The 24,424-nt window shown below is 42.1% G+C and overlaps 1 protein-coding gene across 15 annotated transcripts in view; it reads right to left on the reverse strand.

The window, feature by feature from the left end:
* The window catches only part of LOC311626405 (uncharacterized protein), a 54,729-nt gene that overhangs the window by 13,403 nt on the left and 16,902 nt on the right, over window positions 1-24,424 (reverse strand). For 3 of the 15 annotated variants that reach the window (XR_014795678.1, XM_084891679.1, XM_084891672.1), the window contains 9 exons: window positions 23,578-23,661; window positions 20,675-20,821; window positions 19,600-19,683; window positions 17,170-17,223; window positions 15,557-15,703; window positions 14,492-14,575; window positions 12,060-12,113; window positions 3,140-9,223; window positions 981-1,034 (listed from right to left, as the gene is read on the reverse strand). Coding sequence is in view for 14 of the 15 variants with exons in the window: in XM_084891679.1 (XP_084747805.1) it covers window positions 981-1,034; window positions 3,140-9,223; window positions 12,060-12,113; window positions 14,492-14,575; window positions 15,557-15,703; window positions 17,170-17,223; window positions 19,600-19,683; window positions 20,675-20,821; window positions 23,578-23,661 (6,792 nt within the window). In the remaining variant the exon portion in view is untranslated. The remainder of the gene's footprint in view (window positions 1-980; window positions 1,035-3,139; window positions 9,224-12,059; window positions 12,114-14,491; window positions 14,576-15,556; window positions 15,704-17,169; window positions 17,224-19,599; window positions 19,684-20,674; window positions 20,822-23,577; window positions 23,662-24,424) is intronic. The other 12 variants (XM_084891685.1, XM_084891682.1, XM_084891673.1 and 9 more) reach the window with 11 other exon arrangements.

Consider the following 24,424-nt stretch of genomic DNA (forward strand, 5'->3'; position numbering starts at 1 on the left):
TCTAGAAAGTTCTGCTTTCCATATATCTGCAAGACAGGATTTTGCTCCACTTTCTGTCACTATATAATAAGACTCCTCTTCCTCATGTTTCCAAAAACACATTCTTTATTACCTTCTGCATCCTCACACCTTTAACCATGTTTGTACATACTTGTGTTGTTCAGGATAACTTATGAATTCTCTGAGGCAACATCGATGTTCTCCTCCATGTCTTTCTTCCTTCGGAGTTCTCCCTGGGTCTTCAGCATCCACATTTCTACAAACTGCTCAAGGCAATCTAGGCTTTTTTTTCTTCTTCTTCTAATCATTCTACTTAAAATTCTTCTAGCCTCTACTCACTGCCCAAAGCCATTGCCACATTTTTAGAAATGTTTTATAGCCACAACCCACTTTTAAGAACCAAAGTCTGAATTAATTTCATATTGCTGCCATAACAATTTACTATAAATAGTGGGCTTAAAACAATACAAACTCATTATCTTACAATTCATGTGCATTAGAATTATAACATGGCCTCACTGGGCTAAAATCCAGTTTGTAACAGACTTTCATTCCTTTCTGGAGGCTGTAGGGGACAATCTGTTTCCTTGATTTTTCTGCTTCTTAAGGTCACCCACATATCCGATTCTCTTCTTCCATCTTCAGAGCCAGAATATAGCATCTCTCTGACCATTCTTCCATATCACTATCCCTCTCTCCAGAGCCAAGAAAGGTTCTCCACATTTTAAGGATTAGGGGAGTATATTGGGGCCACCCAGAGAATCCAGGATAATCTCTCTCATTTTAAGGTCCCTAGTTAAATTAAATCTGTAAAGTCCATTTGCCATGTAAGATAACAGGTTCCAGGGATTGGGGCATGCACACCTTTGAGAAGCCATCATTCTACCTACCGCAGTATTAGAAATAATAATGATGATGAAACTCTGGTATTTAAAAACTCATTTCTACACCAAAAGCAAGCAAAATCTATTCACTCTTACTTTTTTTACTCTCAGATTTTTCTAAAGTAGATTTGTTTCCAAGATGCACAGTACCTAAAAAAAAGAAAGAAAGGAAGAAAGAAAAGATTGTAGTGAGAAAATAAAAATAAATAAATAGAAGTTGCAGATCTTAGCATAATTTATAGTGCAGAAACCTTACGTTATAAGGGTGTTTAATTTATTGATTCTCTCTTTCTTCTAAAGAAACTAAAAATTAATTTGAGGATTCTAGGATTGGCCATGAGACTTCCTTTATTTCTTAATAGGACTTTGAACAACACCTTGAATACCTTAGTACTTCGTTTTATGTAGGAATAGGAACAGGTATCCTATCCTGTCTAGGTCTTCACTTTTTATTAGATATCAGAGTCCCTTCATCTGGGCCCTCAAAGAATAGTGTAACTACTTTATCGTTTTATTTGCATAAATATGCACTTGCATTGCTCTTGTGCCATTGACCTTTTATACCATTTAGTTCAACCCACCAATGCAGAATGTTTAATGAATATCATCTAAAATCATGACATTTTTTAAAAAATATATTTTATTGATTTTTGTACAGAGAGGAAGGGAGAGAGATAGACAGTTAGAAACATCAATGAGAGAGAGTCATTGATCAGCTGCCTCTTGCACACCCCCTACTGGGGATATGCCCGCAACCAAGGTACATGCCCTTGACCGGAATCGAACCCCGGGGCCCTTCAGTCCCCAAGCCGACTCTCTATCCATTGAGCCAAACCGGTCCCGGCACAACATATTTTTTTTTTATTTTAAAGAAAAAATAAAAATATTTGAACAAAGCTTGTGTAGCAAAGAAAGCTATTTGATACATTTGCTCTTGGGTCTTTTCAGGTTGCTGCCCCTAAATGGACTTGTTTTCAATGTTCACAGGATTTGGAAGTAAAGGAAAACAAAGACTTAGCCAAAAGAGTTGCAAATTTTATACAGTTATCTGGCCTAACATTTTGGTTGTTGTAAGCATAAATAGATATCTTATTTGCAAAGACATTTAAATTTCATATAATAAAACCCTAATATGCAAATTGACCAAACTTTGAAACAACTGGTAGAATATGGGGCTCACAGCTGGTGAGCACAGAGGCGGTGGTGGGAGCCTGTCCAGCCTTCAGCAGCGCTAAGAAGCAGCAAGCTGAGCTGTAAGCAGCAGTGAGCAGATGGGTGGTAAGGCATGAGGGTCCCAGACTATGAGAGGGAAGTCTGCCTGCCTGCTTAGGCTCTTGGACTTGAGAGGATGCAGGCCAGGCTGAGGGTCCTCCCAACCCATTCAATGCATGAGTTTTATGCACTGGGCATCTAGTATCACCATTATGTCATGCTGGGGATCATCATTAAATGCTATAAATAGATTTGATAGTAATAGCCAGAAGCTTTTTCTTCTATCAATAATTAGAGTCTATTTAATTTTGAACATGTTTGTGAAAAATTTAACCAATAGCTGACTATCTCACTTTCTCTACTCTATACAGAATAGATGGTGAGTAGGTGGACATCACTATGTAATCCACCACATTGGGAGATTTTATGTCTAATAATAGGAGTGAGACACATTGCCATTCAACTAGAGCCATTATAAGCGTCAATTTTTAGTGATTTCTTTCTTTGTAGTTTTGTTTATTTTATTGAGTTTATTGATGTGACATTGGTTAATGAAATTACACAGATCTCAGGTATGCAATGCTACTGAATTGTGTGTTCACCACCCCAAGTCAAGTCTCCTTCCATCACAATTCTCTCCCGCTTTACCCTCTTGTACCTCCCCTATTCCATCCTCCTGCTGTTAATCATCATACTGCTATCTGCGTCTGTATATGTTCCCCTTTGCTTAATTTCCTTACCCTTATAACCCAGTCCCTCAACCCCAACTCACATCTGACAGCTATCACTCTGTTCTCTGAATCTGAAGGTCAATTCCTATTTTGTTTGTTAGTTTACTTTATTCTATAAGGTATTTAGGGATCAAGGGTGTTAAAAGAGGGAAAGGGAGGAACATATGCAATGCTTTGAACAATAAAATATCTTTTTAAATGGCATGAGATCAAGGCAATAATAGGCTCAAAGGCCTTGGTGTGTGTTCAGAGAAACAGGAGCCCTGAGCCCAGACTCCTAGTGTCTTAAAGCCCAGCAATGGAAGCCCTTACCCTTCTCATCAGGACCGATTCCCAATGCAGAGCTACAGGCTCCCAGGAGTTTATCACGTGCACTGAATCCTGAAGAACCTTGAAGACTTCTCACAGCAGAGCTACAGGGTCCTGAGGACTTCTTCAGTGCACCAAATCCTGAAGACACTTCAGATCTTCTCATTGCCAAGTTACAGGCTCCAGGGGGCATTTTCTGTGCACTGAACCCTGAAGACACTTCAGAAAGTCTCACTGCAGAGCTAGAGGCTCCTGGGAGCTGATTCTGTGCACTGATCCCTAAGGACACTTCAGAAACTCTCACTGCAGAACTAGAGGCTCCTGGGGGCTGATTCTGTGCACTGAATTCTGAAGACACGTCAGAAACTCTCACTGCAGAGCTACAGGCTCCTGAGGGCTTCTTCTGTGCACTGATCCCTGAAGACACTTTAGGGTTTCTCACTGCAGAACTACAGGGTCCTTGGGGCTGAATCTGTGCACTGAATTCTGAAGACACTTCAGGGATTCTCACTGCAAAGCTAGAGGCTCCTGGGGGCTGATTCTGTGCACTGAATCCTGAAGACACTTCATAAACTCTCACTGCAGAGCTACAGGCACCTGGAGGCTGATTCTGTGCACTGATCCCTGAAAACACTTCAGAAACTCTCACTACAGAGCTACAAGCACCTGAGGGCTGATTCTGTGCACTGATCCCTGAAGACACTTTAGGGTTTCTCACTGCAGAGCTAGAGGCTCTTGGGGGCTGATTCTGTGCACTGAATTCTGAAGACACTTCAAGGTTTCTCACTGCAGAGCTACAGGCACCTGGAGGCTGATTCTGTGCACTGATCCCTGAAGACACTTCAGAAACTTTTACTGCAGAACTATAGGCTCCTGAGGGCTGATTCTGTGCACTGATCTCTGAGGACACTTCCAAAACTCTCACTGTAGAACTACAGGTTCTTGGGGGCTGATTCAGTGCACTGAATCCTGAAGACACTTCAGAAACTCTCACTGCAGAGCTACAGGGTCCTTGGGGCTGATTCTGTGCACTGAATTCTGAAGACACTTTAGGGTTTCTCACTGCAGAGCTACAGGCTCCTGAGGGCTGATTCTGTGCACTGATCCCTGATGACACTTTAGATTTTCTCACTGCAGAGCTACATGGTCCTGGGGGCTGATTCTGTGCACTGAATTCTGAAGACATTTCAGGGTTTCTCACTGCAGAGCTAGAGGCTCTTGGGGGCTGATTCTGTGCACTGAAGCCTGAAGACACTTCATAAACACTCACTGCAGAGTTACAGGCACCTGGAGGCTGATTCTGTGCACTGATCACTAAAAACACTTGAGAAACTCTCACTGCAGAGCTACAGGCACCTGAGGGCTGATTCTGTGCACTGATCCCTGAAGACACTTTAGGGTTTCTCACTGCAGAGCTAGAGGCTCTTGGGGGCTGATTCTGTGCACTGAATTCTGAAGACACTTCAAGGTTTCTCATTGCAGAGCTACAGGCACCTGAGGGCTGATTCTGTGCACTGATCCCTGAAGACATTTCAGAAACTTTCACTGCAGAACTATAGGCTCCTGAGGGCTGATTCTGTGCACTGATCTCTGAGGACACTTCCAAAACTCTCACTGCAGAACTACAGGCTCTTGGGGGCTGATTCAGTGCACTGAATCCTGAAGACACTTCAGAAACTCTCACTGCAGAGCTACAGGGTCCTTGGGGCTGATTCTGTGCACTGAATTCTGAAGACACTTTAGGGTTTCTCACTGCAGAGCTACAGGCTCCTGAGGGCTGATTCTGTGCACTGATCCCTGATGACACTTTAGATTTTCTCACTGCAGAGCTACATGGTCCTGGGGGCTGATTCTGTGCACTGAATTCTGAAGACATTTCAGGGTTTCTCACTGCTGAGCTAGAGGCTCTTGGGGCCTGATTCTGTGAAGTGAAGCCTGAAGACAATTCAGAAACTCTCACTGCAGAGCTACAGACACCTGAGGGCTGATTCTGTGCACTGATCCCTGAAGACACTTTAGGGTTTCTCACTGCAGAACTACAGGGTTTTGGGGGCTGAATCTGTGCACTGAATTCTGAAGACTCTTCGGGGTTTCTCACTGCAGAGCTAGAGGCTCTTGGGGGCTGATTCTGTGCACTGAATCCTGAAGACACTTCAGGGTTTCTCACTGCAGAGCTATAGGCACCTGAGGGCTGATTCTGTGCACTGATCCCTGAAGACATTTCAGAAACTTTCACTGCAGAACTATAGGCTCCTGAGGGCTGATTCTGTGCACTGATCCCTGAGGACACTTCCAAAACTCTCACTGCAGAGCTGCAGGCTCCTGGGGGCTGATTCTGTGCACTGATCCCTGATGACACTTCAGGGTTTCTCACTGCAGAGCTACCGGCACCTGAGGGCTGATTCTGTGCACTGATCCCTGATGACACTTTAGATTTTCTCACTGCAGAGCTACAGGGTCCTTGGGGCTGATTCTGTGCACTGAATTCTAAAGACACGTTAGGGTTTCTCACTGCAGAGCTACAGGCTCCTGAGGGCTGATTCTGGGCACTGATCCCTGATGACACTTTAGGGTTTCTCACTGCAGAACTACAGGGTCCTTGGGGCTGAATCTGTGCACTGAATTCTGAAGACACTTCAGCGTTTCTCACTGCAAAGCTAGAGGCTCCTGGGGGCTGATTCTGTGCACTGAATCCTGAAGACACTTCATAAACTCTCACTGCAGAGTTACAGGCACCTGGAGGCTGATTCTGTGCACTGATCCCTGAAAACACTTCAGAAACTCTCACTGCAGAGCTACAGGCACCTGAGGACTGATTCTGTGCACTGATCCCTGAAGACACTTTAGGGTTTCTCACTGCAGAGCTAGAGGCTCTTGGGGGCTGATTCTGTGCACTGAATTCTGAAGACACTTCAAGGTTTCTCACTGCAGAGCTACAGGCACCTGGAGGCTGATTCTGTGCACTGATCCCTGAAGACACTTCAGAAACTTTTACTGCAGAACTATAGGCTCCTGAGGGCTGATTCTGTGCACTGATCCCTGAGGACACTTCCAAAACTCTCACTGCAGAACTACAGGCTCTTGGGGGCTGATTCAGTGCACTGAATCCTGAAGACACTTCAGAAACTCTCACTGCAGAGCTACAGGGTCCTTGGGGCTGATTCTGTGCACTGAATTCTGAAGACACTTTAGGGTTTCTCACTGCAGAGCTACAGGCTCCTGAGGGCTGATTCTGTGCACTGATCCCTGATGACACTTTAGATTTTCTCACTGCAGAGCTACATAGTCCTGGGGGCTGATTCTGTGCACTGAATTCTGAAGACATTTCAGGGTTTCTCACTGCAGAGCTAGAGGCTCTTGGGGGCTGATTCTGTGCACTGAAGCCTGAAGACAATTCAGAAACTCTCACTGCAGAGCTACAGACTCCTGAGGGCTGATTCTGTGCACTGATCCCTGAAGACACTTTAGGGTTTCTCACTGCAGAACTACAGGGTTTTGGGGGCTGAATCTGTGCACTGAATTCTGAAGACTCTTCGGGGTTTCTCACTGCAGAGCTAGAGGCTCTTGGGGGCTGATTCTGTGCACTGAATCCTGAAGACACTTCAGGGTTTCTCACTGCAGAGCTACAGGCACCTGAGGGCTGATTCTGTGCACTGATCCCTGAAGACATTTCAGAAACTTTCACTTCAGAACTATAAGCTCCTGAGGGCTGATTCTGTGCACTGATCCCTGAGGACACTTCCAAAACTCTCACTGCAGAGCTGCAGGCTCCTGGGGGCTGATTCTGTGCACTGATCCCTGATGACACTTCAGGGTTTCTCACTGCAGAGCTACCGGCACCTGAGGGCTGATTCTGTGCACTGATCCCTGATGACACTTTAGATTTTCTCACTGCAGAGCTACAGGGTCCTTGGGGCTGATTCTGTGCACCGAATTCTAAAGACACTTTAGGGTTTCTCACTGCAGAGCTACAGGCTCCTGAGGGCTGATTCTGGGCACTGATCCCTGATGACACTTTAGGGTTTCTTACTGCAGAACTACAGGGTCCTTGGGGCTGAATCTGTGCACTGAATTCTGAAGACACTTCAGGGTTTCTCACTGCAAAGCTAGAGGCTCCTGGGGGCTGATTCTGTGCACTGAATCCTGAAGACACTTCATAAACTCTCACTGCAGAGTTACAGGCACCTGGAGGCTGATTCTGTGCACTGATCCCTGAAAACACTTCAGAAACTCTCACTGCAGAGCTACAGGCACCTGAGGACTGATTCTGTGCACTGATCCCTGAAGACACTTTAGGGTTTTTCACTGCAGAGCTAGAGGCTCTTGGGGGCTGATTCTGTGCACTGAATTCTGAAGACACTTCACGGTTTCTCACTGCAGAGCTACAGGCACCTGGAGGCTGATTCTGTGCACTGATCCCTGAAGACACTTCAGAAACTTTTACTGCAGAACTATAGGCTCCTGAGGGCTGATTCTGTGCACTGATCCCTGAGGACACTTCCAAAACTCTCACTGCAGAACTACAGGCTCTTGGGGGCTGATTCAGTGCACTGAATCCTGAAGACACTTCAGAAACTCTCACTGCAGAGCTACAGGGTCCTTGGGGCTGATTCTGTGCACTGAATTCTGAAGACACTTTAGGGTTTCTCACTGCAGAGCTACAGGCTCCTGAGGGCTGATTCTGTGCACTGATCCCTGATGACACTTTAGATTTTCTCACTGCAGAGCTACATGGTCCTGGGGGCTGATTCTGTGCACTGAATTCTGAAGACATTTCAGGGTTTCTCACTGCTGAGCTAGAGGCTCTTGGGGCCTGATTCTGTGAAGTGAAGCCTGAAGACAATTCAGAAACTCTCACTGCAGAGCTACAGACACCTGAGGGCTGATTCTGTGCACTGATCCCTGAAGACACTTTAGGGTTTCTCACTGCAGAACTACAGGGTTTTGGGGGCTGAATCTGTGCACTGAATTCTGAAGACTCTTCGGGGTTTCTCACTGCAGAGCTAGAGGCTCTTGGGGGCTGATTCTGTGCACTGAATCCTGAAGACACTTCAGGGTTTCTCACTGCAGAGCTACAGGCACCTGAGGGCTGATTCTGTGCACTGATCCCTGAAGACATTTCAGAAACTTTCACTGCAGAACTATAGGCTCCTGAGGGCTGATTCTGTGCACTGATCCCTGAGGACACTTCCAAAGCTCTCACTGCAGAACTACAGGCTCCTGGGGGCTGATTCTGTGCACTGATCCCTGATGACACTTTAGATTTTCTCACTGCAGAGCTACCGGGTCCTTGGGGCTGATTCTGTGCACCGAATTCTAAAGACACTTTAGGGTTTCTCACTGCAGAGCTACAGGCTCCTGAGGGCTGATTCTGGGCACTGATCCCTGATGACACTTTAGGGTTTCTCACTGCAGAACTACATGGTCCTTGGGGCTGATTCTGTGCACTGAATTCTGAAGACATTTCTGGGTTTCTCACTGCAAAGCTAGAGGCTCCTGGGGGCTGATTCTGTGCACTGAATCCTGAAGAACCTTGAAGCCTTCTCACTGCAGTCCTACAGGCTTTGGGGAATGTCTTCTGTGCGCTGAAGCCTGAAGACACTTCAGGGTTTCTCACTGCAGAGCTATAGGCTTTGGGGGACTGATTCTGTGCACTGATCCCTGAAAACACTTCAGAAACTCTCACTGAAGAGCTAGAGGCTCCTGGAGGCTGATTCTGTACACTGATCCCTGAGGACACTTTAGGGTTTCTCACTGCAGAGCTACGGGGTCCTCGGGGCTGATTCTGTGCACTGATCCCTGAGGACACTTTAGGGTTTCTCCCTGCAGAGCTACGGGATCCTTGGGGCTTCTTCTGTGCACTGATCAATGGGTTTCTCACTGAAGAGCTATGGGCTCTTGGGAGCTGATTCAGTGCACTGAATCCTGAAGACACTTCAGTGTTTCTCACTGTAGAGCTACAGGGTCCTAGGGGCTTTTCCTGGGCACCACATCCTGGAGGCACTTCAAGAAATTTCACTGCAGCGCCACATATTACTCGAGGCTTCTTCACTGCACAGAGTCCTGAAGACTCTTCAATACTTCTCCCTGCAGAAGGAATAAATGTTTCTTAAAGATTTCAGTGAATGACATAATAACGGAAACAATAAAAAGTGTGCGAAGCCCTAAAATCCCATGTGTGGAATATTAAGTTCTCAGACCTACATGATCTGCCTTTTTTGAACTCTCATGACCTATAGGTCAATATTTTTTCCCTCACTGTCCGCTAAGATATTTCACTTTCAGTGGGATTCTCTGATTTCTTTATTTTAAAAAATATATTTTCTTATTGACTTTAGAGAGAGTGTGTATGGGAGAGGGAGAGAAACATCTATGAGAGCTGCCTCCTAAACACAATTTTATTTTATTTTTTTTTTTTTATTTAATAAGTTTTTATTTTTCATATTATTACAAATGTTCCTTCCCCCACCACCACCATTGCTCTCCTCCACCAGGTTCCCACCCCACCCTCTGCCCTTTCCCCTCTCCCCATTGTACTCATCCATAGGTGCACAGTTTATGTTCAGTCTCTTCCCACGCCCCCCTCTCCCCTTTTCCCCCAAGAATCGTCAGTTCACTCCCCTTCCATACCTCTGATTCTATTATATTCAACAGTTAATATTGTTCATCAGATTTTTTTAATTTCCTTGGTTTTTAGATTCACTTGTTGATAATTACGTATTTGTTGTTCATAATTTTTATCTTTGTTTACTTTCTCTTCTGAAAGAACCCCCTTCAGCAATTCATATAATTCTAGTTTGGTGGTGATGAACTCCTTTAGCTTTTTTTTATTAGTGAAGCTCTTTATCTGGCCTTCGATTCTGAGTGATAGCTTTGCTGGGTAGCTTATTTTTGGCTGTAGGTTCTTGCTATTCATCACCTTGAATATTTCTTGCCATTCCCTTCTGGCCTGCATGGTTTCTGTTGAGAAGTCAGCTGACAATCGTATAGGTGCTCCTTTATAAGTTACTACCTTCTTTGCTCTTGCTTCTTTTAGTATTCTCTCTTTATCTTTTGCTCTTGGAATTTTAATAATGATGTGTCTCGGTGTGGTCCTCTTTGGATTCCTTTTGTTTGGAGTTCTGTGCGCTTCCTGGACTTGTAAGTCAAATTCTTTCACCAGGTGGGGGAAGTTTTCTGTCACTATTTCTTTCAGTATGTTTTCGATATCTTGCTCTCTCTCATCTTCTGGGACCCCCATGATTCTGATGTTGGTTCGCTTGAAGTTGTCCCAGAGGTTTCTTACATTATCTTCAATTTTCTGGATTCTCTTGCCTTCTAGCTTCTGTGGAGGAGTGTCTTCTGGCTCTTTATGTTCCAAATCTTTGACTTGATTCTTGCGATCTTCCCTTCTGTTTTTAGGACTCTGTAGAATATTTTTTATTTCAGACAATGTATTCTTTATTTCTTGTTGATCCCTGATCATTTCTTGTTGATCTCTTTTCATATCCTCATAGGCCTTATCCATCTTTTCTAGGAAATTCTTGAAAAACCTTATAAGCGTAGATTTGAACTCTATATCCAGACGCTTTTTGTCCTCCATTTCTTTCGTTTGTGATCTATTTTGTTGTCGCATTTCGCCGTTACAGATGGGACGGGGTTTCAGGGTGGAGCCTGCAGCTTTGGCTTCCGTCAGCCCCGCCCTATGCGGGTCCTTCAGTGCTCGCTGCCGGCGCCTCTGAGAGAAAGGTGCCCTCGATTTTCGCCTGCTGCCAAACAGTCTATGCTCTCCCACAATGAGCCCGGTATTGGGGTTCAGTTCAGTTGGAAGTGGAGTTGGAGGTGGCGTTCAGAGCAGTCTGGAGCCCCAGTCTCCTTCCCGTCAGGGCAATCCCGCGGCACAGCCGACCGTCCCTTCTCTGGGGGCAGTGTGCGCGCCTCCGGGACCTCCTTTCTCCGCTACCCCAGGGTTCCGACTTACAGCCCGGCTCCCTATGGCTGAGCCTGGTTCCCCGGGGTCTGGGGAACTGGGGTTCAGAGCAGTCGGAGGCCCAGCACAGTCGGAGTTTTATCTCCTTTCCGCTAGGGAACGCCCGCCAGGCACTCGGCCTCCCTCCTCTCCGGCTCCGACCTCTTCGCGTGCGCCGCGTGTCTCCGTACCTTAGGCTTTTACAGCTCCTCCGCGCTTCCTTCTGGTTTTCTCCTTGCTTCTTGTTGTAGGATTTCCAGTCAGTCGACTTTCCTGTAGTTCTGGGTAATGTCCATTTTATATTTTAGTTGTATTTTATTAAAATTGTTGTGTGCGGCTGCGGCTAGTTGCCTACCCGAGCAGCCATCTTGGATTCTCCCTAAACACAATTTTATTGGGCACAAAATCTGCAGCCCTTGGCAAATGCCCTGATGGGAAGTCAAACCAGAGACTTCTGTGTGCATGGGAGGCTGCCAAGCCAACTGAGCCACAAAAGCAGAGTATCTCTCTGTATGTTTTTTGGCCCTCCGTATTATGCACTACGCTTTCCTTCTTCTTTTACAGGTAGCTTATGGATTTGTGTTCATGTCTGTCATTATATTATATTTTAGTTCTGCTTCTTTCCCAAGGTAGTCTTAGAAATCTGAAGACTACCTTGAAGAAGGCAGATCTCTCATTTGTATGCTTGACAGAATGACTTTGTGAAATAGATACCTTTCCACGTTTTAAAACACTTTGGAATCTTTGCTTGAGAAAATAATTTGAAATTGTATTGTGTTTGAGTGATTGACCTTTTAGGTGTATTTGTCATAGCCATCAGCCTTACTAACACAAAAGTTAAAATACAAACTATCTTACATTAAAGCAAACTTGTATTTACTATAAAAGAAGTAGCAAAAAATTAAAATAAATCTTCAGATTAAAAAAGACATGCTCATTTATAACCATGAAATGTTCTTATTCGCTTGCTCTTACCTGTTTTGCAAACTATTTTTCCAGATGTAGGTGATTTTCTGAAATCGATTGATTCTATAAAGTAAAAGAGAGAGAACAGTTTTTGTTTGCAGTGGTCTTACAGAGTCTGTGACAACTGTCAGAGCAGATAGGGTTTGTGAAAACTCAATGTTGAGATGATCATATTTCTCTTTCTCGCACTTGAACCCAGTTCTGGTGCTCCCCTGAACCCCACAATGCTGGGTTCCTGCCTGGTGCTCCCATTTACTTTCCATGTAAATTGTAAATGACTCTCAAACATTAACATCTCCTACACTATAAAGATGGCATAATCTACTTACCTTATCTCCCCGTTAAGGTTTTTGTGAAAAGAAGTGAAATTTAATTCACAAAAGTAGTGAAAATCAAAATGTAAGTCAATCATTTAAGTATCATTTCAATTAGAAAGTAGTTGGTCTAAACCATTTATCCTATTAATAATTAATATTAGCACAAAATATACTTTTAAAACATTCTAAGGTTTCTATTAATGGCACAATAGTTAAGTGTTAGCGAAATATTGTACTCTGCTTTATAGAATATAAACTCTTTACCATTAACATATGATAGTGTGTAGTAAAATAGTATATTATTTACTAGTATATTATTGCTAAATTTTTAATGTATCAATTGATTAAACTCATCCAGTCAAACAACCATTCAGAATGATCCTTGCCCCCTCCTGTTTAGCAATAGGATTGAAAAAGCTAAATGGTTAAAATGGTACCCCAGAAGTAATGAATCAATGAATATAGAGAACTTCAGAATGAGATTCATCATGAAAACAGGGCCCTGTGCTCTGTAGACTCTGGATATTTGTCCAGAAATACAATCTTATCTGATACAATTTAGAGTCATGAACAGGTGGCTTCTTGGGACTCTCTTCCTTTATTTGATTCTAAGGAGTGTAGTTTATTGATCACTGTACAAGCAGTAGGATTCTTAGATATCTCAGTGTGTGCCCAGGGAATTTATGTAGCATGGAATTCCCTAATACAACTTGAAAAATCTAGAAAATCCATATATACTATGGCCTGCAAACAGGACACCTGGTCTGTCCCTTTAAGTTACCTACCTTGTAGGTTAGTGATGCTCCATTCTCTGTCCCCATAGCAGAGACAAGTCCATGGCAAAGAGCACAAGTGCTCTGTTTGACCCGTACCTTCCTACACTTCTCTCTGTTCTACCTCTTACCCGTCAATTGCCATTTCACACTTCCTTCATCTGCTGATTCTTTGTAGGGAGATCTTGGAAATATTGTGTTAAGGAACATTTTGGTAGGAAGCCCCTTCTAGCCCCTTGGGCCCTTGAAATAAGCTCTTGTGTCTGAGCCATAGCCCTATTTTGGAACCACTTTTCAGAGCACTTTGCCTACACTAAGCCACAGTCACAATGTGCACTCTATAAACTGAAAAAAAACTTAGTTTTACATTGATATAGAGAAATATTAGAATAAAAGTGTTATTTACAATATTATCTTATAACATCAAGACTAGGTCACATCTTTATTTGTGTTTAGCTCTTTTCCTAGTGGGTTTACCTCAAAAGACATGTTTCCAATACCTCTGGGAAAGTAGGAAGGAAAACCCAATCTCCACTTTGTACACTAAAGTGCTACAGATCTGATGACCACTCACGCAATACACAGGATTGAAGAAACAACTTTTTGTTAACTGTTTTGAGCTCCAGATTTACAAAGGAAATAACAGGAAATTAAGGATGCTAGTCCTGTCCTTCCCTTTATCTCCATGTAACTTTGAGGAAGATTTGAAATATTTGTGTGATTTTATTTTCTCATCTCAAAACAAGAGTAATAATGGCCATCTTTCTCACTCCCAAGGGTTGTTGTAAAGGAAAAGATAAAACACTATTTGCAAAGATCCTTTGTAAAGTCATTCTATATGTCATGACTTGCTGAAGAACTCACTAAAATACAACATTTGGGGTTTCAAAACATCTTATTCATTTCTGCTAACACAGGAGAGCTGGAGGAATTGACCATCAACACTATTCAAACTTTGTGATTAGATGACAATATGACCATCCAATAAAGAAATATTTGGCTTTCTCTTCTCTGTAGAAAAAACTGTATAAACCCAAATATTTATAGTCACAGAATTAGTTTTAATATAAATTCACTACTTTGCTAGCCTATTACTACCATATAATTAATATATGGGTGCATTGGTTGATTTATAGGACCTATGAATTAATAGGCCACATAATTTAAAAATATAAATATGATAATTTATTACAGTGCACATCCCAAATGTCAGGTAAAATAAACACAGAGAATGGGATGCCAGGATAAACTGAGTCTGTGGTATAGGATGAACTGAGAATTGATGCCTCAGGAAACAGTGCCTCTTCATTGAGATTCCTGCACCCCAAGCCTTGAGCTCCCACCTCTTTACCTGGTTCCCTTTTCAATGTTGCGGTGGAAGCTTCAGGGGGTCCATCTCCACTAGTAAATTCTTCAAAGTCCTGACTGTTGATTACTGCACAAAGAAGATAAAAGCACACATTGTCTTGGGGTGAAGCCAAGGAGTGGAAATCTCTTCATGGGAGCAGTAGGAAGACATAGAAGTTAAGTTAACTCAGGTCTCTCTGGTCTATGCCCAAAGTGTGTGACCTTAGGTTGTTCCAGGCCCTATCCGGGGATCATGACGTTCACAGACAGAGTGCAGCTTTGCCCAACCTGAAGCACAATTCTTACATCCAACCCCACTACACCTGCTATCCCAATGCCCATTGTATTTCAACTCCTATCTTCACTCTATCTCTTACCTCCACTCTCTAATATCTCCACCCTCATTCTATCTCTTTCTTTCTTTGATTCATTCCAAACATATCTAAATATTTATTAAGCTAGAAAAATGGATCAAAGAGAAGTATACCTACAAAAAGGCTATCTTTTAAAAATGGCATCAAATTATATACTGTTAATTTTTAATGTATTTATTATTTTTATATTTAACTCAATGTATTGGGATGTCATTGCTTCACAGAACTGTACAGGATTCAAGTGTACAACCGAAAAAGACATTATTTGCACACTGTACCAATCGCCCATCATCCCAAATGAAGTCTCTTGGTTCTGCTCATTTTTGGCAATTATGCTGGTTTCTGGCAAAAGTGTTTCTTTATACCTCTCCTTCTCCTCGTGTGTGTGTTTTACTCATCTCCTTTCATGAATATCTTCATTTTCTGAAAAATTTCCCTACTCCAATATCTTCCTCTCTTTGAATATAGAAACATACACTCTGATATCAACACTTAAATTTACCATTTCTGTTTTTGATATTTTTTCCAATTACTGGGGACGTGTTTCTGTTGACCTCGCTGCATAAGGCCCTTATTCCCTCCACTCTCTACCTGTAACCAAGGCCACCATTACTGTCTCATGGGCCCTGATGACATGTCTCAGATCCTTGTCTGGTACAGGGATGCACCTCACCCATTCTTTCAGTCAGCCTTACCTATTATGTCAGATGCCTGGTTACAGTCAGTCATTGCTTGGACTTCACATTCAACTCCTGAATTTAAAAATGGCCTTTCCTCCTTTATATCCACTGGGTCTACAGAGCAGGAATTGGTTTGGGTTCCATGGTTGAGTAGCTCTGCTCCTGGACAGAAATGTAATAAATGAAGAATTTCATTTGCCTCCCCTAAGGGAGTGAGCACCCTCACGGCAATCAACAAGCCCTTCTCCCTGTAGTTCCACAGCAGGAGAAAACTCCCCCATCTGCTACTCAACCCTGTCCTTTCTCTATGCCTCTATTAAAAACAACAGCAACATATTTGTATTGATTGATTGAGAGAGAGAGAGTGAATAGAGTTATATAAACTTCAATGAGAGAAGAACATCATGGATCAGCTGCCTCCTGCACACACTTCTACAAGGCATGGAGCCCACAACCCTGGCCTATGCCCTGATGGGGAATCAAACCAGGGACCTCAGGATACATGTGAGGATGCTCAGCCAACTTAGCTACTCTGGTTGCTTTCTTTGTTTTTTGGTTTTTTTTGTTGTTGTTGTTTGTTGTTGTTGTTTACCTGTATTATTCAGAACATTCAGTTTCTTCTTTTAAATGTAGCTTATGGATTTGTGTTTATGTCTGTAATTATATTATACTAGAGGACTGGTGCACAAAAGTCCTGCATAGGGGTGTGTGTCACTCAGCCCAGCCTGCACCCTCTCCAATCTGGGACCCTTTGAGGGATGTCCAACTGCCCGTTTAGGCTCGATCCCAGTAGGATCAGGCCTAAATGGACAGTAGGACATCCCTCTCATAGACTGCTGGCTCGAAACTGCTTGCCTGCTTGCCTTTGTGATTGCCCCTAACCACTTCTATCTTCTAACCTGATACCCCCTAACCACTCCTTTGACAACCTGATTGATTCCTAACTGCTCCTCTGCCATCCTGTTTGCCCTTCCCTGCAGGCTGGTTTACCATTAACTGCCCCCCCCTTGGTGTCACCCCTAACTGCCCTCTCCTGCAAGCTTGGTCATCCCTAACTGCCCTCCCCTGCAGGACTGATCGCCCACATCTGCCTTCCCTTACAGACCCGGTCACTCCCAACTGCCATCTCCTGCAGGCCTACTTGAGGCAGCCATCTTGTGTCCACAAGGGGGAAGCCATCTTTGACCACATGGGAGCAGCCTTGTGTTGGAGTGATGATCAATTTGCATATTACTCTTATTAGATAGGATTTTAGCTCCATTTCTTTCCCAAGGTGGTCTTAGAAATGTGACATTGAAGAACACAGATCTCTCATTTGTATGATTCCCAGAATGACTTTGTGAAATACATTTCCTCTCCCTTCCCCTTCCCTCCAACCTTTCTAAAACTGTTTGGAAAGTTTACTTGATAAAAATATTAAAATTGTATTGTGTTTGAGTGATTGACCTCTTTAGGTTTATTTCTCACAGCCATTACCCTAACTAATACAAAAGTGAAAATATGAACTATATTATATTTAAACAAACTTGTATTTTACTATAAGCGAAGTAGCAAAAATTAGAATGAATCTTTTGTAGAAAACACTGTTCATTTGTCACCATGAACAGTTCTTATTTGCTTGTTCTTACCTGTTTTGCAAAGTATTTTTCCAGATGTAGGTGATTGTTTGAAATCCATGGACTCTATAAAATAAAAGAGAAAACAGTACTTGCTTGCAGTGGTCTTACAGAGTCTATGACAATTCACCCAGCAGATAGGGTTTGTGACAATGCCAATGTTGAGATGATTATATTCCCCTTTCTCTTACTTGAACCCAGTTCTGGTGCTCCCCCAAGCACCATAATGCTGGGCTCAGGCCTGGCGCTCTCATTTACTTCCGTTGTGAATTTGTAAATGATCCTCAAGAATTATCATCTCTTACACTACAATGATGGTATAACCTACTTATCCTATCTCCCTGTTAAGGTTTTTGTAAAAAGAAGTGAAATTTAATTCAAAAAATAATGTGAAAAATAAAAATGTATCTTTAAGTCTCATTAGAGTTTTAAAATAGTTGGTCTAATCCATTTTACCACTAATAATTAATGTTAGCACAAAATATACTTCAAAAACATTCTAATGTTTTTATTAATGACACAATTGTCAACAGTTAGTGAAATATTATGCTTACTCTGCTTTATAGAATATAAACTCTTTACCTTTAACATATGGTAATGTACAGTGAAAAAAAAAAACACTATTTTTACATTTATTCCTAAATGTTTAATATATCAATTGATTTTGCTCAGCCAGTCAAACAGCCATTTAGAATGATCCTTGCTTCCTCCTATTTAGCAATAGGATTCATAAAGCTAAAGGCATAAAATGGTATCCCAGAAGTAATGAATCAATGAAAAAAGAGAACTTCAGAATTAGAGTCATCATAAAAACAGAGCTCCGGATTTTGACTCTGGATATTTTGGTCCAGAAATACAATCTTGTCTGATACAATTTAGAATCATGAACAGGTAGTTTCTTGGGACTCTATTCCTTTATTTGATTCTAAAGAATCTAGTTTATTGATCACTGCACAAGCAGTAGGATTCTTTGATGTCTCAGTGAGTGCCCATGGAATTGATGTAGCATGGAATTCCCTAATACAGCTTGAAAATTTTGAAAATCCATGTATACCATGGCCTGCAAACAGGACACCTGGTTGGTCCCTTTAAGTCACCTGCCCTGTAAGTTAGTGATGCTCCATTTTCTGTCCCGTAGCAGAGACCAGTCAATGGCAAAGAGCACAAGAGCTCTGTTTGAACCTAACCATCCTACACTTCTCTCTATTCTACCTCTTACCCTTCTATTACCATTTCACACTTCCTTCATCTGCTGTTTTTTGTGGGGAGACCTTGGAAATCTCGTGCTGAGAAACTTGTTGGTAGGGAGCCTCTTCTACCCACTGGTGCATCTTGAAATAATCTCTTGTGTCTGAGCCATAGCCCTATTTGGGGATCAATTTGCAGATCACTTTGCCTACACTAAGCCACAGTCATAATGTGCACTCTATAAACTGAAGGAAACTTACGTTTTACATCAATGGATATTTAGAACTATTAGAATAAAAGTATTATTTACAATATTGTCTTATTGTAACATTAAGGCTAGGTAACATCTTTATTTATAGCTCTTTTCCTAATGAGTTTACCTCAAAAGACATGTTTCTAATGCCTCTGGGAAAGTAGGAAGGAAAACCCAATCTCCACTTTGTACACTAAAGTGCTACAGATCTGATGACCACTCATGTTATACACAGGATTGAGGAAAAAACATTTTGATCACTGTTTTGAACTCCAGATTTACAAAGGAAATAACCCAGAATCCAGGAAGCTACTATTGTCCTTCCCTTTATCTCCATGTGACTTTGAGGAAGATTTGAAATATTTGTGTGATTTTATTTTCTCATCTCAAAACAAGAGTAATAATGGCCATCTTTCTCACTTCCCAGGGTTGTTGTAAAGCAAAAGGTAAGACACAATTTGCAAAGATCCTTTGTAAAGTTATTCTATATGTCATGAATTGCTAGAGAATTCTCTAGAAAACAACATTTGAGGTTTCAAAACACCTTATCCATTTCTGCTAACACAGGAGAGCTGGAGGAATTGACCCTCAACACTATTCAAACTTTGTGATTAGATGACAATATGATCATCCAATAAAGAAATATTTGGCTTTCTCTTTTCTGTAGAAAAAACTGTATAAACCCAACTCATTATAGTCACAGAATTAGTTTTAATATAAATTCACTACTTTGCTAGCCTATTACTACCATATAATTAATATATGGGAGCATTGGTTGATTTATAGGACCTATGAATTAATAGGCCATATAATTTAAATATATAAATATAATGATTTATTACAGTGCACATCCCAAAGATCAGGTAAAATAAACACAGAGAATGGGATTCCAGGATAAACTGAGTCAGTGGTATAGGATGAACTGAGAATTGATGCTTCAGGAAACAGTGCCTCTTCATTGAGATTCCTGCACCCCAAGCCTTGAGCTCCCACCTCTTTACCTGGTTTCCTTTTCAATGCTGTGGTGGAAGCTTCAGGGAGTCCATCTCCACTGGTCAATTCTTCAAAGTCCTGACTGTCAATCACTGCACAAAGAAGATAAAAGCACACATTGTCTTGGAGTGAAGCCATGGAAACCACTGAGTGGAAATCCCTTCATGGGAGTTGTTGGAAGACATAGAAGCTAAGTTACTCAGGTCCCTCTGGTCTGTGGCCAAAGTGTGTGACCTTCAGGTTGTTCTAGGCCCTACCCGAGAGGTCATGACGTCCATGGACAGAGTGCAGCTTTGCCCAACCTGAAGCACAATTCTTACACCCAACCCCACTACACCTGCTATCCCCAAGCCCATTGTATTTCAACTCCCATCGACACTCTATCTCTTACTTCCACTCTCTAATATCTCCACCTTCATTCTATCTCTTTCTTTCTTTGATTAATTCCAAACATATCTAAATATTTATTAACTAGAAAGATGGATCAAAGAGAAGTATACCTACATAAAGGCTATCTTTTAAAAATGGCATCAAATTATATACTGTCAATTTTTAATGTATTTATTATTTTTATATTTAACTCAATGTATTGGGATGACATTGCTTCACAGAACTGTACAGGATTCAAGTGTACAACTGAAAAAGACATTATTTGCACACTGCACCAATCGCTCATCATCCAAATAAAGTCTCTTGGTTCTGCTCATTTTTGGCAATTATGCTGATTTCTGGCAAAAGTGTTTCTTTATACCTCTCCTTCTTTTCGTGTGTGTGTTTTTCTCATCTATTTTCATTAATATCTTCATTTTCTGAAAAATTTCCTTTACCCCAATACCTTCCTCTTTTTCAATATAGAAACCTACACTCTGATATCAACACTTAGATTTACCATTTCTGCTTTTGATATTTTTTTCCAATTACTGCATCGTGTTTCTGTTGACCTCGCTGCCTAAGGCCCTTGTTCCCTCCACTCTCTACCTGTAACCAAGGCCACCATTACTGTCTCCAACAACCCTGTTGACATGTCTCAGACCTTTGCCTGGTACAGGGATGCACCTCACCCATTCTTTCAGTCAACCTTACCTATTATGTCAGATGCCTGGTTACAGTCAGTCCTTGCTTGGGCTTCACATTTAACTCCTGAATTTAAAAATGGCTTTTCCTCCTTTATATCCACTGGATCTTCAGAGCAGAAATTGGTTTGGGTTCCATGGTGGAGTAGCTCTTCTCCTGGAAGAAATGTAATAAATGAAGAATTTCATTTGCCTCCCCTAAGCGAGTGAGCACCCTCACGGCAGTCAACAAGCACTTCTCCCTGTAGTTCCACTGCAGGGGAATGCTCATCCATATGCTGCTCAACCTTGTCCTTTCTCTGTGGCTCTCTTAAAAACAACAACAACATATTTTTATTGATATTTTGAGATTGAGAGAGAGATAGAGAGAATAGAGTTATATAAACTTCAATAAGAGAGGAACATCATGGATCAGCTGCCTCCTGCATACACTTCTACAGGACATGGAGCCCACAACCCTGGCCTATGCCCTGATGGGGAATCAAACCAGTGACCTCTGGGTGCATGTGAGGATGCTCAGCCAACTGAGCCACTCTGGCCAGAGTTTCTCTATTTTCTTTTGGCCCCCTTTATTATGCAGAACATTCCATTTCTTCTTTTAAATGTAGCTTATGGATTTGTGTTCATGTCTGTAACTATATTATACTAGAGGCCCGTTGCAGGAAGATTCCTGCAAGAACAGGGCTTCCAGCAGGCTTTCCTCCTGCCACCACCACCTCTCCCCCCCCCCCCTCCATGCTTTCTCTGCCACCTCTGCCCTCTATCCCCCACCCCATGCTTTTCCTCCCGCCACTGCCGCTCCCCCAGCACTTTCCTTCCCACTGCCACCTCTGCCCTGCACTTTTCTTCCCACTACCGCTGCCCTGTGCTTTTCCTTCCTTCCAGCCTTCTCTGCCCCCCACCCTAAGCTTTCCCTCCTGCAGCCCCCCACCCCCCTGTGCTTTCCCTCCTGCCATTGCTGCCCCATGCTTTCCCTTCTGCTGCCCCTCACTTTTCCACCTCCCGCCTCTGCAGCCTCACACCACCACTCGCCCCACCCTGGCTTTCCCTCCCATAGCTGCCTTGCTTTCCGCTTTCTTCTTGCTTCTACATATGCTGTCTTCAGTCTTCACTCCTCCCTACCTCAGTGTATGCAAATTAACCACCATCTTTGTTGGGTTAATTTGCATACCTGCTCTGATTGGCTGTGGTAATAGTGAAAATATGGTCAATTAGTATTTTTTCTTTTTTATTATTGTAGACTGGAGGCATGGAATTCCCTAATACAACTTGAAAAATCTTGAAAATCCATATACACTATGGCCTGCAAATAGGACACCTGGTTGGTCCCTTTAAGTCAGCTGCCTTGTAGGTTAGTGATGCTCCATTCTCTGTCCCCATAGCAGAGACAAGTCAATGGCAAAGAGCACAAGTGCTCTGTTTGACCCGTACCTTCCTACACTTCTCTCTGTTCTACCTCTTACCCTTCAATTCCCATTTCACACTTCCTTCATCTGCTGTTTCTTTGTGGGGAGACCTCGGAAATCTCATGCTGAGAAACTTGTTGGTAGAGAGCCTCTTCTACCCCCTGGTGCTCCTTGAAATAATCTCTTGTGTCTGAGCCATTGCCTTATTTTGGAATCACTTTTTAGAGTACTATGTCTACACCAGCGGTCCGCAAACTCTTTAGTCAACAGAGCCAAATACCAACAGTACAATGATTGAAATTTTTTTTGAGAGCAAAATTTTTTAAACTGAGACTATATAGGTAGGTACATTGTTATTAACTTATTTAGGATACTCCTAAGCTGGCCTTTGCTAAAAACTCAAGGGGCCAAAGAGCTGCATGTGGTTCACAAAGTGCAAATTGCCAACCACTTGCCTACATTAAGTCACAGTCACAATGTGCACTCTATAAACTGAAGAAAACTTAGCTTTACATTGATTGATATAGAGAAATATTACAATAAAAGTATTATTTACAATATTGTCTTGTAGCATCAAGATTAGGTCACATTTTTATTTGTGTTTTGCTCTTTTCCTAGTGGGTTTCCCTCAAAAGACATGTTTCTAATGCCTCTGGGAAAGTAGGAAGGGAAAAGCAATCTCCACTTTGTCCACTAAAGTGCTGCAGATCTGATGACCGCTCATGCTATACACGGGATTGAGGGAACATCATTTTGATAACTGTTTTGAGCTCCAGATTTACAAAGGAAATAACACAGAATCCAGGAAGCTACTATTGTCCTTCCCTTTATCTCCATGTAACTTTGAGGAAGATTTGAAACATTTGTGTGATTTTATTTTCTCATCTAGAAACAAGAGTAATAATGGTCATCTTTCTCACTCCTCAGGGTTGTTGTAAAGGAAAAGGTAGGACACTATTTGCAAAGATCCTTTGTAAAGTCATTCTATATGTCATGACTTGCTGAAGAACTCTCTAAAATACAACTTTTGGGGTTTCAAAACACCTTATCCATTTCTGCTAACACAGGAGAGCTGGAGGAATTGACCCTCAACACTATTCAAACTTTGTAATTAGATGACAATATGACCTTCCAATAAATAAATATTTAGCTTTCTCTTCTCTGTAGATATCCCTGTATACACCCAGGGATATCTCTTTATAGCCACAGAATTAGTTTTAATATAAATTCATTACTTTGCTAGCCTATTACTACTATGGAATCAATAGATGGGAACATTGGTTGATTTATAGGACCTATGAATTAATAGGCCACATAATTTAAAAATATAAATATAATGATTTATTACAGTGCACATCCCAAAGGTCAGGTAAAATAAACACAGAGAATGGGATTCCAGGTTAAATTGAGTCTGTGGTATAGGATGAACTGAGAATTGATGCTTCAGGAAACAGTGCCTCTTCACTGAGATTCCTGCACCCCAAGCCTTGAGCTCCCACCTCTTTACCTGGCTCTCTTTTCAATGCTATGGTGGAAGCTTCAGGGAGTCCATCTCCACTGGTTAATTCTTCAAAGTCCTGACTGTCAATCACTGCACAAAGAAGATAAAAGCACACATTGTCTTGGGGTGAAGCCACTGAGTGGAAATCTCTTCATGGGAGCAGTTGGAAGACTTAGAAACTAGCTTACTCAGGTCCCTCTGGCCTGTGGCCAAAGTGTGTGACCTTCAGTTGTTCCAGGCCCTACCCGAGAGGTCATGGTGTCCATGGACAGAGTGCAGCTTTGCCCAACCTGAAGCACAATTCTTACATTCAACCTCACTACACCTGTTATCCCCATGCCCACTGTATTTCAACTCCCATCTTCACTCTATCTCTTACCTCCACCCTCTAATATCTCCACCCTCATTCTATCTCTTTTTTTGATTCATTTCAAACATATCTAAATATTTATTAAGCTAGAAATATGGGTCAAAGAGAAGTATACCTACAAAATGGCTATCTTTTAAAAATGGCATCAAATTATATACTGTTAATTTTTAATGTACTTATTTTTATATTTAACTCAATGTATTGGGATGACATTGCTTCACAGAACTGTACAGGATTCAAGTGTACAACTGAAAAAGACATTATTTGCACACTGCATCAATCATCCATCACCTCAAATGTAGTCTCTTGATTCTTCTCATTTTTGGCAATTATGCTGGTTTCTGGCAAAAGTGTCCCTTTATACCTTTCCTTCTCTTTGTGTATGTGTTTTTCTCATCTCCTTTCATGAATATCTTCATTTTTTGAAAATTTTCCTTTACCCCAATACCTTCCTCTCTTTGAATATAGAAACATACACTCTGA

Source organism: Pipistrellus hanaki (assembly GCF_964339955.1).
Source record: "Pipistrellus hanaki genome assembly, chromosome: 8".
Classification (NCBI taxonomy): Eukaryota; Metazoa; Chordata; class Mammalia; order Chiroptera; family Vespertilionidae; genus Pipistrellus; species Pipistrellus hanaki.